General features: G+C 36.1%; 1 protein-coding gene across 1 annotated transcript; it reads left to right on the top strand.

Moving 5' to 3' along the window:
- The first annotated feature begins 1763 nt into the window (after nt 1-1763).
- On the top strand, nt 1764-13460 carry LOC123540097 (nuclear receptor ROR-alpha A-like). Its single transcript, XM_053525792.1, is given in 11 exon segments — nt 1764-1842; nt 5561-6375; nt 7887-7974; nt 7977-8039; nt 8554-8691; nt 9206-9342; nt 10105-10215; nt 11448-11603; nt 11605-11677; nt 12148-12384; nt 13065-13460. Coding segments are annotated over 10 exon segments (2028 nt in total). The 5' UTR covers nt 1764-1842; nt 5561-5595; the 3' UTR covers nt 13310-13460.
- The last annotated feature ends 412 nt before the right edge of the window (nt 13461-13872 follow it).

The following is a 13872-nucleotide window of genomic DNA, read 5'->3' on the forward strand; positions in this document are numbered from 1 at the left end:
CAATCCGATAATATTATAATACAAAATTCATTCAGAAGTAACAATTCTATCAATTTTGTATTCGCTATATTTTTCAAGAATTTTAAAGGTGAACTTACGTTTTTAAAGGTGTAGCGCTGTTGAAACAAAACTGTATGTTCTTTTACTAAAAGAATTAACCTTAAGTCATCTTAAGGTGGCTGTTTTATCATTTTTAAGGTGGAAGTTTACAGACTCATATATTTTAAGGTATTGACATTGATGTTTAAATTAGCAGTCCTAAGGTAGTGAGTTTTATATATTTTTTTTTAAACGAAAATAAAGTAAAATAAGGTGTCATGCATCCTTAGCCAGCTCTACAGACACTATCTTTCGGTTCAGCCTGTTGTGATGCCGTCAATTCTGGGATGTCGGGTGTATGTAGAACGAACGTTTCTGTGCAATTTTACTATTTTTATTTTATCCACAATAGTTCAAATTAACAAAAGGTATAAATTTATAACAAAATAAGTAGTCAGCTTCTGAACACTGGTTATCCAGTTAATATAATTAGATAAGAAATATTTTTATACTTTCACTCTATTTCTGTAAATGTTAGATAAATTTGGAAAGTATTGTCCGATAACGTCATCCACGTTGAAGTCAATAAACCACTCCAGTGACAGCTCCAGCTTCCTCAGATGTGTGATATTTTACTGTCAAGCATCGGAAATAGTTGGTCACGCTGTCTCCTGTGACAGCTCTTGTTCTCTCAGTTTCAGAGATACTTGCTACATGTATAACAAATATACATACCAATCAATGTTAAAGTCATTAACCTACTGAACTACAAAAAATGACTTGTAAAAAAAATCTATCATAAAACTTTTCTTGATCTTGACTGCGCAAAGAACAAGAACCTGTATGAACTTTCATATTTATGTCTACCTCCGCTGGGGGAGACATATTGTTTTTGCCCGCTCCGCCCGTCCGTCATACTTCATTTCCGATCAATATCTGGAGAACCATTTGACCTAGAACCTTCAGTCTTCGTAGGATGATAGGGCATTTGGAGTAGATGACCCTTAAAGTTTTTGGGGTCATTCAATCGAAGGTCAAGGTCATGGAAAACCGTTTCCGATCAGTAAATTGAGAACCATTTAACCTAGAATGTTATAAATTCATAGGATGATTGGACATGCAGAGCTGATAACCTATTGATCTTTGGGATCACTTGATCAAAGGTCAATGTCACAGGGGCCAGAACATGGAAAACTGTTTCGGAGCAATAACTTTATAACCACTTAACCCAGAATGTTGAAACTGCTTAGGATGATTTGACATGGAGTGTAAATGAACCCTATTGACTTTAGGTTCACTTAATTAAAGGTCAAGGTCGCAGGGGTCAGAACGTGGAAAACCATTTCCAATCAGTTTGACCTAGAACCTTCAAACTTCATAGGTGATAGGGCTTGCGGAGTAAATGTCCCCTATTGTTTTGGGGTCACTCGGTCAAAGGTCAAGGTCACAGGAGCCTGAATATATCTGTCCGTCAGTTCGTCCCAATAACTGGAGAATCATTTGACCTAGAACACTCAAACTTTATGGGGTGGCAGGGCTTACGGAGTAGATGACCCGCATGTATATGTTAACATTGGCGTAGGTGCGATCTCAAAGTTGGGCGGTGGGGGGGGGGGGGGTGAGATATTTCTTTAAGTACAACTACGTTTTAATTCATTTAACAATATATTATCGCTTAAACAGTAAAGATAGGCGGTGCATTCATTTATTATATCGCCCACACTTCTATAAAGGCTTGTTTATATCGCGTCATACGACAACTCGTGTTAGAATGGGAAAAGAGGAAAGTTAAAATCAAGGACGGTAAGATTTTACTCTATTTATTTTGGTTTTTAAGTTTGTATTATGCTGAAAAAGCAACATATTTGTCATTTCTATATTGTTGTAATAAGTATGTTTGTACTATATTGTAATTCATGTAAAATCATGGTTAAAGGGACTAACCGCTGGATCATACAACAATAAAACGAATAAAAAAGACATTTTAAGATATGAGGAAATCATCGCTATAGCTTTGAATCTTAGTGACTGGCAGCCAGCCCGCTTAGCTCAGTAGGGAGAGCGTTGGTCTACGGATCGCGGGGTCGCGAGTTCGATCCCCGGGCGGGACGTATGTTCTCCGTGACGATTTGATAAAAGACATTGTGTCTGAAATTATTCGTCCTCCACCTCTGATAATTCATGTGGTGAAGTTGGCAGTTACTTGCGAAGAACAGGTTTGTACTAGTACAGAATCCAGGAACACTGGTTAGGTTAACTGCTCGCCGTTACATGACTGAAATACTGTTGAAAAACGGCGTTAAACCCAAAACAAACGAACAAACTTAGTGACTGACAGATTATATGTTATGGAAACACATGAGAATTAGTTGCTTTTACTAACTTTTCCATTCAAGCTTGAAAAGCGGCGAAGGTAAACTGTCTTAATTATATAGATGGTCGGAAAAGGTTTATTTTGCAAGGCAACCCGGGTTCTATTCACGGCTCAAGACATTTTTTCTTCTTCTTGATCAAGCATTTTTAATGATACTTTAAAAACAAAAACTCGTGTTCTAATGTTTATGATATGACCAAACTTCAGTTTAAAGAAAGGTCATTTTAGCTAAAATCTGGAGTCCAGTCTCTAGGTATAGAATTTTACTATTGTGCCATTCAGAACATGACACCTTTAACCACACTTATAGTAATTAACACTTACAAACCCTAATTTTGACCTTACAAACCCATGACCCTGAAATAAGCCTCTCGTGAATGGACATTTTTATAAGATCATTTGATATATGGAAGGCCGGTGCGACATAAAAATTGCAAAATGCTAAATGCCAGATAATTAATGCGAAATGTTATTTGTCAAATGAATATATAACTTTATTAAACACTTTTTTTCTAAACATTTTAGAGTAAAGATTTTCGGTCTCTTGTCCTGTAGATAATATCATTGCTTCAAATCAGACAGGTAGAACATTATATGTTTTCAAATAATTACAAGTTACACTCATTGGTTGAAGAGATACAGTTCATTAAGTTGTAAGTTAAGAATTTGACGATTATCATTTTTCGTTTGATAGTAAGCATTAGCTATCAGGCTGACATTTAGCATAAAGTATATGGCATGTAGCATTTGACACATAACATCTAGCATTAGATATTTAGCATTTGAAGATAAGCGTGGCGCACCTATAGAAGGTCGGTGCGCTATGTTGAATGCCAAAATGCCAGATATGTAATGCTAAATACTTAATGCTAAATGCCAATTATTTAATGCTACATACTTGATGCTTTATGCCATGTACTTAATGCTAAATGTCAAATACATGTAGCTAATGCTTATTGCCAAAACGCACCGACTTTCAGTAGTTTTGGATTTTATACATAAATGCATATATGAGCCGCGCCATGAGAAAACCAACATAGTGGCTTTGCGACCAGCATGGATCCAGACCAGCCTGCGCATCCGCGCAGTCTGGTCAGGATCCATGCTGTTCGCTAACAGTTTCTCTAATTACTATAGGCTTTGAAAGCGAACAGCATGGTTTCTGACCAGACTGCGCGGATGCGCAGGCTGGTCAGGGTCCATGCTGGTCGCAAACCCACTATGTTGGTTTTCTCATGGCACGGCTCATATAGCGAAAGCAAGTATTGAAATATCAGTCTCTATTTATGGTGTTGCTTAATTGTTGGTGGTTTCCACCTCTATTTCCCCGTTACTTGCAGACATGTCATCATTTTTGTTCGGTTTTTACCTCTATAAACTTAAGTTCGTAGTATATATAATGACATATACATTCGGGAATACTGAAAGTAACCTAAAGGTATTTCGGTCCCATCAAGCATCGGTATATTGAACAAAAATCGACAAACCAATATCTGTCTTTATATATGATTGGTCCGACTTTAACCCTTACCCTGCTAAATTTCTAAAATGGGCAAGTCCGTCATTCAATTTGGGCAATACCATTATTATTCGAAGGGGTGTTAACTGAAAATTTACTGACTTAATAGCGAACAGTGCAGACAATGATCAGACTGCACAGATGTGCAGGCTGATCTTGGTCTGCGCTGGTCGCAAAGGCAGAATCACATGCCGCCAGCAGGCTAAAGATTAAGCAAATGTCAGTTATACACATCCAACCGATATATGTTGAAAACAATATCGAGCCGATGTAACCTTATCATTCTGTTCAAAACAGATATCGGTCCGATATCGGACTGCCAGGGATATTGGCCCGACCAAGACAGTATTCATCTCAGATTATATTCAGTCAAATATATTATGAAATAGCTACAAGCCTAAAGCAAATGCATTCTGAATATACCCTAATAATATTTCTGATTATTTTAGAAGAATAATTGATTCGTTGCACCTGAAATATAGTTGTGTTCTGTTTAGTTTGTTATGTCATGGCGGTCAGATAGCGTCCTTGGATTTCGTACCAGCCCGACTTTAACCATTACTCTGCTAAATTTCTAAAATGAACAAGTCCATGATTCAATTTGGGCAATACCATTTATTAACTGAAAATTTACTGACTGAATAGCGAACAGTGCAGACAATGATCAGACTGCACGCCGGTTCTGTTTAGTTTGTTATGTCATGGCGGTCAGATAGCGTCCTTGGATTTCGTACCAGTAAAGCCTATTTTAACAGTGTATTGGCTGGGAACCAGTAGCCGGACAAATTTTTATATTTCGGCTCCTTATTTTCTCAAAAAATATTTGGCATAATGCTATTGAATCCCACACTGCATAAACTTCAGTTCTTTCTGCATCCGATAGTGTTGTCAACATCACGTTTTGGCATGAAATATTGGTTCCATGGGGCCTCAGATGGGATCACAAATATTTTGATGATGGTTTGCTATTATTTTCGAAATAAGTTATTAAACTATTTTTACACATTTCTTTATCATAAATTTCTCCAACAATGCACACGAAAGATGACTTTCAATAGCAGCTACGGAAGCAAAGAGAGGCTATCTCTCAAAACCTCGAAATTCGGCTAACACGAATTCTTGACCCTTCAAATAAATATAGAATAAAGGTAGAGCAAAAATCGACAGTCCTGCATTTTATGTAACTATTTCCAAGAAATTAAAAGTAACACAACCATGTTATCAGCAGAAAATCAATTTGCAGTTAAATTATGATACGCAGACAAGTTAAAAGTACTGCACATGCGCATCTTCATGGCCCGTTAAGACCGGTAGTTGTTTTGCAAAAACCTTAACATTATACAGACTTGTGAAACAGTTGATTGTTGTAGACTTGAAGGACAAAGATCCAAATGATCCAGATGAAAGAATTGCGTTATAATCGCCCAAATAAAGCGGTTATTACATGTGTCCGGAGACTGGTCCTATGTTTTCTTTCTTCTTTTTTGCTCGAAATGTACGCGGCTTTGTTATTGAGACATATCGTGGTTATGTAAAGGTAGTCTATTTTTAAGGCCATTCCAGCCGTACGTCTTTTCCTTTTTCATTGCAAATGTATGTTTTTATATTTTCTGGTTATGTCTTTTCAGTTTGCAGAAGGTTTTCTGTAGTAATCAAAGTTACAATGAATGACGATCTCTCGGACACGATAGAGCAAGCATTGAAATATGCGTCTCCACTTCCGGTGACGTCAACAGATGATAACATGACGATAGATACACCGGAACCGGAAGGTAAAATTGAAAATATTATAGTGCACGAAGATGAGTGTGTGACAAAACTTGAGGAATTTTTATGTGGCATTTCTGAAGACAACGGCGTAGATGAGGAACTCAACAATATTTTGTTTCCAGATTGCTGGGAGAAATCGCGACCATATTTGTCTCAAGATTCAATATCCTCTCTCGATGCTTTGGGTGTGTCGGATCAGAACTATTCCATTCATTCCAGTGTCATACAGAGCCAAGATCGTCATTCTGATGTAACAGATAAAGTTAAAGATAGTCCTGACCTCGCAAATAGCGTAGAACTTGAAAATCTTGATTTTGGTCATGTTGAAACATGTGCCATTGACGAATCAAAAGATTCGGAGTTATCGCAGATTCTGTCAGAAGCGGCACTAACTGATGTACATCCAAATAAAGCTTCCGGTCTGGTAAGTGATGTTTTTGACAAAACGGAAGTAGGCAACATTTGTGAACAAATGCAGGGCAAACTTTCAAAAGATTTTACGTCTTCCATTGTTTCCAGCGAAACAGATGAGCTCAAACCGAAGGTAAAACGCAGACGGCGGCGAGAAAAGAATCCTGATCCAGCCCCGCCGCCAGTTCTTCCTCCGTGTAGCATCTGTGATGAAAAATCTTCCGGTTATCACTACGGAGCGAATACATGTGAAGCTTGCAAGGTAAAGAATACTTTTGAAAAGTACTTTTTCACTCAGTGTGAATTTTAATTCGTATACCAGCTATTAGTGCCAGGTTCGTTTTATCTATCAACCCGGAAGTTTAGCTTAGTACATGTATGTGGATTTGAAAAACTTAGACTTAGAATTTTACCTTCTGATCCGCAAAATTTGAACGTCTGGCCGTCTGTCAGAGAGTGTAATGTTAATCAGCTACTTTAAAGGGCATCTTATTGACTAAATAGCAAAAAAATAAAGTGGATGCATCTACGATAAAAGCCGCGAGAAATTTTCGCGAGGTTTTAATTTCCGCTATATTCGCGAGGCCCTACATCTCGCGAAAGTTAATCATCGCGTAAATATTCACCACTAGTATAATTGAAATTCAGTTATGATAGCATTTTTACAATTTCGCGAATATTTAACTTCGCGAACATACTAAAAATTTGCAATTCGCGGAATTTTGACCTAGCGAAAAAATGTGCTTTTAATCATCCATATTTTGGTTCCATATGGGGACTTGAACATATACTAACATACATCATCGTATAACCTACTCTAGCCTTTAGAGCTACTCCAGATTTCAAACCTGCATTTACATGCATATTGTACTCCCCAGTCATGTTATATGGCCCTTTATGTCTACCCCAGGGCTACACAAGGTAATCGGGGACAGGACCTTTCCATCTTCGTAAAGTGTGGTGACCAGATTCGAGTATTCTATTATGTATACTTGTAGTATTTCAGTCCGTTTAAAAACTTGAACGAGAAAATTAAATAGTTACTTATAATTTTTCCTTTTAGTATAGCTGAAAATGTTATAACATGTCAAGACTAATTACTTCTAAATCTTTGTTAATTCGTAGAATCGAAAAAATAGATCTCACTGTCACTGTTTGTCGTTTACTGTTTGTTTCACATCTCCAAACAATGATTTTTTTTCAACGACAATTTACTATTTGGGATATATCATTTCTTAAACAAACAACAAAATCAAACTTTTCACCTGCCGGAAACAATAAAAAAATATGTTACTGCATTTCATTTTCTTTCACTTTATAGACCCATTATTTAAATGCTAAAACTGATTGAGACAAAGTTATAAGTATCGTCAATAAACGAAAAATGGCAGTGTTGTTTTATCAAATAATTAATGCTTTCGAGTGTTTGTTGCCGCTGATTTATCATGGTTCAGAGTTCAGGTGTGCAGGAATAGAACGACGCGTGCGTCAGTCCAAATAATAAAAGCTGCAATATAGCTTTTATTCTTAAAAGTTCATTAAAATAATTTGATAAAATTTACGCTGGACTTCATTAGTTGACGGTCATAATACTCTTTTCACCATCCACGCGTCAACAGTTTACTGGTTTTCTTGTGTTGACTGTCCAACTTCTTCGTGGTGTTCATTGAAAAATCGGGCTATTTTACTGACACAAAAATCGTACTTTTATTTTTAAAAAATACCACCGGGAAACACTAAATACATGAAAGCTCACGTTTCTGTTATCTATAGGGATTTTACCGCAGAACTTTGAAGAAGAACGAAGTAGATTACAAATGTAAATGTTTGCCGGATGATAAAGAAAGGTGGAAACGAGGTCCATTAAAAACGGCTGTCCTGCGTGTAGATATGAAAAATGCCTTGCTGTCGGGATGTCAAAAAATGGTACGATGTTTAATGTCTATGTGTCCGATAACTATGAAAGGTACTTCGTGTTGTTACTTATTCACTCAAAGAATAGTTTAAGGTAGCGGAGCTGTAATGAAATTCGGGAAGTTATGTATTGCTGAGGCTCCGTATGCCATTTCGGCATTCTTCGGTTTTTACGGAAAGCCATGTGCATGGTGAGCTAATTTATGTCCGAAGAATGCCGAATTACCTAACGAGAGTTAGTATTTATACGGACATTGCCGAGTGCCATTACGGGAATGTTTCAATATTATCTGTAACTATTTCAAAATATTCATACTGTCTTTAAACTGGGTGTGCTTGACAAACAACTAAAAGTGGTTGTTTTTCAACTGTTTCACGACAAAATTTCTTTAACATAAATAAATCTATATATTGCAAACTAAAAGTCAGAAAGACTTGTACCATTTTGATCACATGTTGCGATTTGTTGACAAAGAATTTTTTAAACAGTTGCTTTTAAGTTTATATTGTTATGTTTTGGTTTCAGCAATAAAAATCGGGAGATACACATTGAATCATAAAACCAGAAATATCAAAGAGGTCAAAAGTATTGAAACAATCGACAGTTTTATCGCAGCTTTGACTGAAACTATGTTAGAGACCACGTCATCTTCCGCAGATTTAGGTAGGTTTTATGTTACACTCTGCCAGTAGTTTTTGCCTATAGACTTCCACTATAATATGATGGCGTGTTTGGCCTTCCATAATTCGAAATATGTATATCATATATTGTTTTATTTTTCAAGAACTATTTCAGTTCGACCAAAATAACGGAAGAAAAACATATGAACAGTGATATTTTATTTTGAGTATTTTCGTGTGGTAGGAGAAAACAGTTTCATGAAACTTTTTTCGATACAAACGAAATGTAGCAAATATTGTCAAAATATACTAAAAGCTATTATTTACGCAGAAAAAGGGTACACTTTGGTAGAAAGATCCCTTCTGGTGTTTGTTTACATGACTGACCAAGTAGAACGGACTGAGTCATGCTTGTTTTATATGCATACCTTTCTTTTTAAATTGGTGGTCTCAGACCTATAGGATTTTTCAGGTTTTTTCCAATTGTCTTAATACGTTTTGCACTTGGAGAATATTGTACTCGATGAATGCATATATTTGTTGACTTCTATTTTTAGAAACTTTTACTGCTGCCGCATCAAATGAGGATATCGCAGAACTCTTCACGGATCAGCCGGACGACGACAACAAACCGTTAAAGAGACAAAAACTATCATCGCCAGGCCCACCCGGGAACTCGGTGTTAAGTCTAAGAGTTAGTATTCTAAATCTTGCAAAATCCCGGCCACATTCCTTTTCAAATACCCATCCTTGTTTAAAAGAATAGTTCTACACTAGTATTTTGTTACGTAGTGAATATTTGTTGAAGTTGAAGTAAATATTGAATATATCTCACAAACAGAAAATTGGCTCACATCGAGGTGAGGTATATTCCATATTCCCGAAAAAAAATCAAAAGGAATACATTTTTTATGTTTGTTAATTGTCATCGCTAAAAAAATGCGAGGTTATGCATATTTAAATAATTAACACAGTATTTCATTCATCATAATAAAATAATAACACATCATCTCTCATTGCAAATGTTATATTTTTTCTACAGTATTATGTTATTTTGTCTACTGGAGATAGAGTCAGTAGTTTTATGTTATTCTTCTTACAGGGCATAGTCTGTACCCTGTGGCATTATGTTATATCGTTTACCGTTTGTATTTTGTTATTTTGTTTACAGGAGACAGAGTCAGCACTATTATTTTATCACAATCACAAGCGATGGTGTCGGTACTATAATGTTATTTTGCTTACAGGAGATAGAGTCTGTAATATCATGTTATTGTACTTACAGCAGATAGAGTCTATATTATTATGTTATTTCACTTACAGGGGACAGCGTGTAATGTTATGTTATTCTACTTACAGAATACTTAGTCTGCAATATTATTCATTCTATACTTTCTGGAAATATAATTTATCTACAGGAGATAGAGTCATTGGTATTATGTCATTTTACTTACAGGAGATAGAGTCGGTAGTTAAGACCTTGACAGAGGCTCACACAACACTGCATTTAGATGAGAGGATCAACATGTCGAAAGAGACTATCCGGAAGAGACAATATGAATATCTGGTACACCAGCTTTTCTTCTTGTTATTATCAAGGGGTTACATACGACTATGGCATGCTCTCTGATATCTTATGCCATAATAGCCCGAGGGCTTTAGCCCAAGAGCCGTTTGTGTCATCATAACCAGGGGTCGAAAATCAGTCATTAATTGACCTTTTTATTATATATTCGGTCTCAGAATCGGCTGGCGTTCCGCCAGGGTGCGGAAGTGTCAGAATAACAATTTTTGCACACTGTGCCAATATCACATGGACAACTTCAACTGGTATTTGAGTTATTCTAATGAAAATCTGTTATTATTTACAGAAAGGTATATAAAACATATGTCATTTTTCTGTGTGTGTAACAATGATATAGATATAGCGTTCTTATTTGAATGACTTGCTTCCCGACCAATAATCAGAATTTTTTGCCCGAGGTCCGAAGTACCGATGGCAAATGTAGTATACACTTACTGAATGCTTGCGGGTTAATAGCCAAAACTATTGCCTGTCAGTGGTCCGAAGCTTTGACTTAAAATCCTAGTAAAATTTAGTGAACTATGAAGCGGTCAATGTGGAGAAATTTTAATAATTTTCAGTTATGAACGGCAAGCAATTCAGTAAGTCTTTTATTACATGACATTAGAATTATTAAAAGTAGTATGGAAGGTGATATCCGCCATGATAGAAGCTGCTATCATTGCGTATTTCAAATTTATTATTACACATTTCTCAGTCCTTACTCCAAATCCCTCAGCTGGGTAACGCTTGTAAATAGAATTTTCTGAATTGTCATTGTTACGTTAATAAGTTAAAAATGCGTTATTACAAATTGCACTCCACTGAAAAAATCAACTTTTCGTTCTTCAAGTTATATTTTCTCTCTGTCGTACCTGCTTGTAATTTGTTACACTGTACTTGCATAACACATTTTCTTGAATAGCAAACATAAGGGATTGCAAATAAAAGTTAACCCGTTTTAAACATGAAGCTAAAAAAGATAGACAAATAAAAGTTTAGACAGGTACCAGTAATGTTGGTACCCGGCTGCATAGAAATTATACAAGGAACCTGAAATACCGGCTCCCTTTAAACTTTTAGCGGCAGGTATGTGAAGAATTGTTCTGATGCAGTGGCCTCTGTAGATTAGACGGCAAAACAAGATACAAAAACTCATTTAAAACATAATTATTACCATTAGTCTTGTTTGTGGATTGAACGTTTAATATATTGCGTTATATTTACCCAAACAGGAAAAATATAAGGCAAAGCTAGAGGTGTTCGGAAGTATGGGAAACCTCACTAAAGACGAGATAACAGATTTCTACAATATCACTGGAATAGACATAGATGGTCGAATCAAGCAAGTAAATGATGCATTTAAATTCTTTAAAAAAAAAGGTACCTACGATCGTTGAATTTGCCAAAGCAATTCCTGGATTCAAAACCCTTGGACTGAAGGACCAGGAAAACTTAATCAAAGGTATTCGGCAATTGCCGTGTGATTACGTCTGTTCGTTAGGCAATTCGGCTTCCTTCGGATGTTAATGTAATTATGCGCGCAAAATAATGCGGAGAATGCAGATCTCTTATACAGATATATTAAGGATACAATATATAAAACTGCTAAGGTGGTACAGCATATTTGCGGAAGCTCCGAAGTGACAAAGGTGCTTTTTGTTATCTAGTGGTCACGAGATAATAAGTGTGGGAACAAGATACTATCTAATGACTATGTGTAAGTTATCGCGTGATCACGAGATAAAGAAAGAACCAGCACACTTGTCACCTAGGAGCTTCCGTTATTTTGAGATATAAAATATATTTTACATAATATGTAAGATTATGAATATCTTGTAATTTTCCTTAGAAATTATCTATTTTCTTACTGCTGATGATTCGTCCAAACATTTACAAACATTGATGGAGTTTGATATTTTTCTGTCTTTTAAGCCTCCCGTATGGAAAATTCGATGGTCGCTGTCTACAAAACCAAATTAAAATGTATTGACAAAGAGAGGCAAGTGGTAACTACCGCATGGGGTGCGCATATGCACTTAGACGAAATCAAGAGTCTTATTCCGACTGATTTGCTGCATAAAAAACGTGATGCAATGGAAAAGTTACTAGAGTTGAGCTTGTCCGTCCAAGAGGAGGCTGTTCTAAGAGCAATTCTTATCGTCTCCTCAGGTATGTTGATCTCAAAAGGCGTGGCATTTTGTTCCCCGAAAGGCGGGATCAAATTTGCCGAAGGCGGAGCATAATTCCGCGAAAGGCGGGAGTTGCACATTGTTTCTCGAAGGCGGAATCTCGACAATGCGGAACTTTAGCCATTATCTCGCGAAAGCCATCACATTATCCCTCAGCACTTCTGATCTTTCGTTCGTCTATTTCTGTATTGCACATACACTTATCGTTGCGGTACCACATGAATGTACAACAGTACCAATGTATGTACAGTACTATATGTTTGTACAGTGTTACATGTATGTACATTACCACATGTATGTACAGGACTTAGCGCACTTATGATAAAATTAAGGATAGGGTTGATATTCATAGCTATGTGTTAACCGAATGCGTGCAAAATTCGCTCAAAGTTTTAGATGCTTTTGGCTTTTATTGCTACATTTCAAACATATGATAATACAGATTGACCAGCACTGGGCATTTGGTATGCACATCTTGCCAGCTCGTTGGTAATTTATGCATTGTCCACAAAATAAGTACCAGTGTATCTACCCGTACTTTATTTATGTAACATACTAAGTTTAGAAACACTAATTATTGAAATATGATGCTAAAATGTGTGATGTTGTAATAAACTTTGCGGGACATGCATATCAATTTTTCAAATTGTTATATTACAGATCGTTGCAGACTTGACGAACCCCACAAGGTTGACCTAATCCAGGAGAAGCTAGTCGCTTGTCTACAACATCTGATAAACATCCGACCAGGTAGCTCCGGGGCTCTGCTCTACAGGATTTTTAACCTGATGACGAACTTGCGAGATGTTACAGACAGGGAAATGAGCTTTGCAAAATCGCTTCTTGTTGAATGGCCGATTTTGTCTTTGGATAATTACAATTTGTTAAAGAATTTTGTAACTTAAACCGACTCATTTGGACAGTTTAATTGAAATAAAATCTTCTAAATGTCATCAAATGTACGTGCTATAAAAGTGAATAATTGTACAAATTTTGCAAGCTGTTCTGATACATAACCGAAAATATTGTGCTGACGGAAGTGAACCATTGACACGCTTTTGGATTACTTGCCTTTTTATTAATACCTTATACATGTAATTACTCACTTTTAAATTACATATTTTTTCAATGTTATACATTCGTTGTCAAACTTTGTTTCATCTTTCTACTTGCCTTTTCACTAAAACCTTATACTTACTTTTAAATTCATTTCGGCAAAATTTCCTTTCATCAGGTCAATAAATGATTTATAACCACAACAGATTTCTACGACAGGCATGAATGACTTAACAAGATTCCACATTTAAATGTGAAATCATTTATTAGAAATATCAGTTTATAAAGACAGTGTGTAACTAAGGCTTAGTTTGTATCACTTTTATGTTTCTAAGTTTGAACTCATTCTGCATTTCTTATTTTATTCAAATGTCAAATGCTAAATGTGAAAAAGCTAACTGCCAAATTATGA

The sequence above is a fragment of the Mercenaria mercenaria genome, chromosome 16, assembly GCF_021730395.1.
Source record: "Mercenaria mercenaria strain notata chromosome 16, MADL_Memer_1, whole genome shotgun sequence".
Taxonomy (NCBI): domain Eukaryota; kingdom Metazoa; phylum Mollusca; class Bivalvia; order Venerida; family Veneridae; genus Mercenaria; species Mercenaria mercenaria.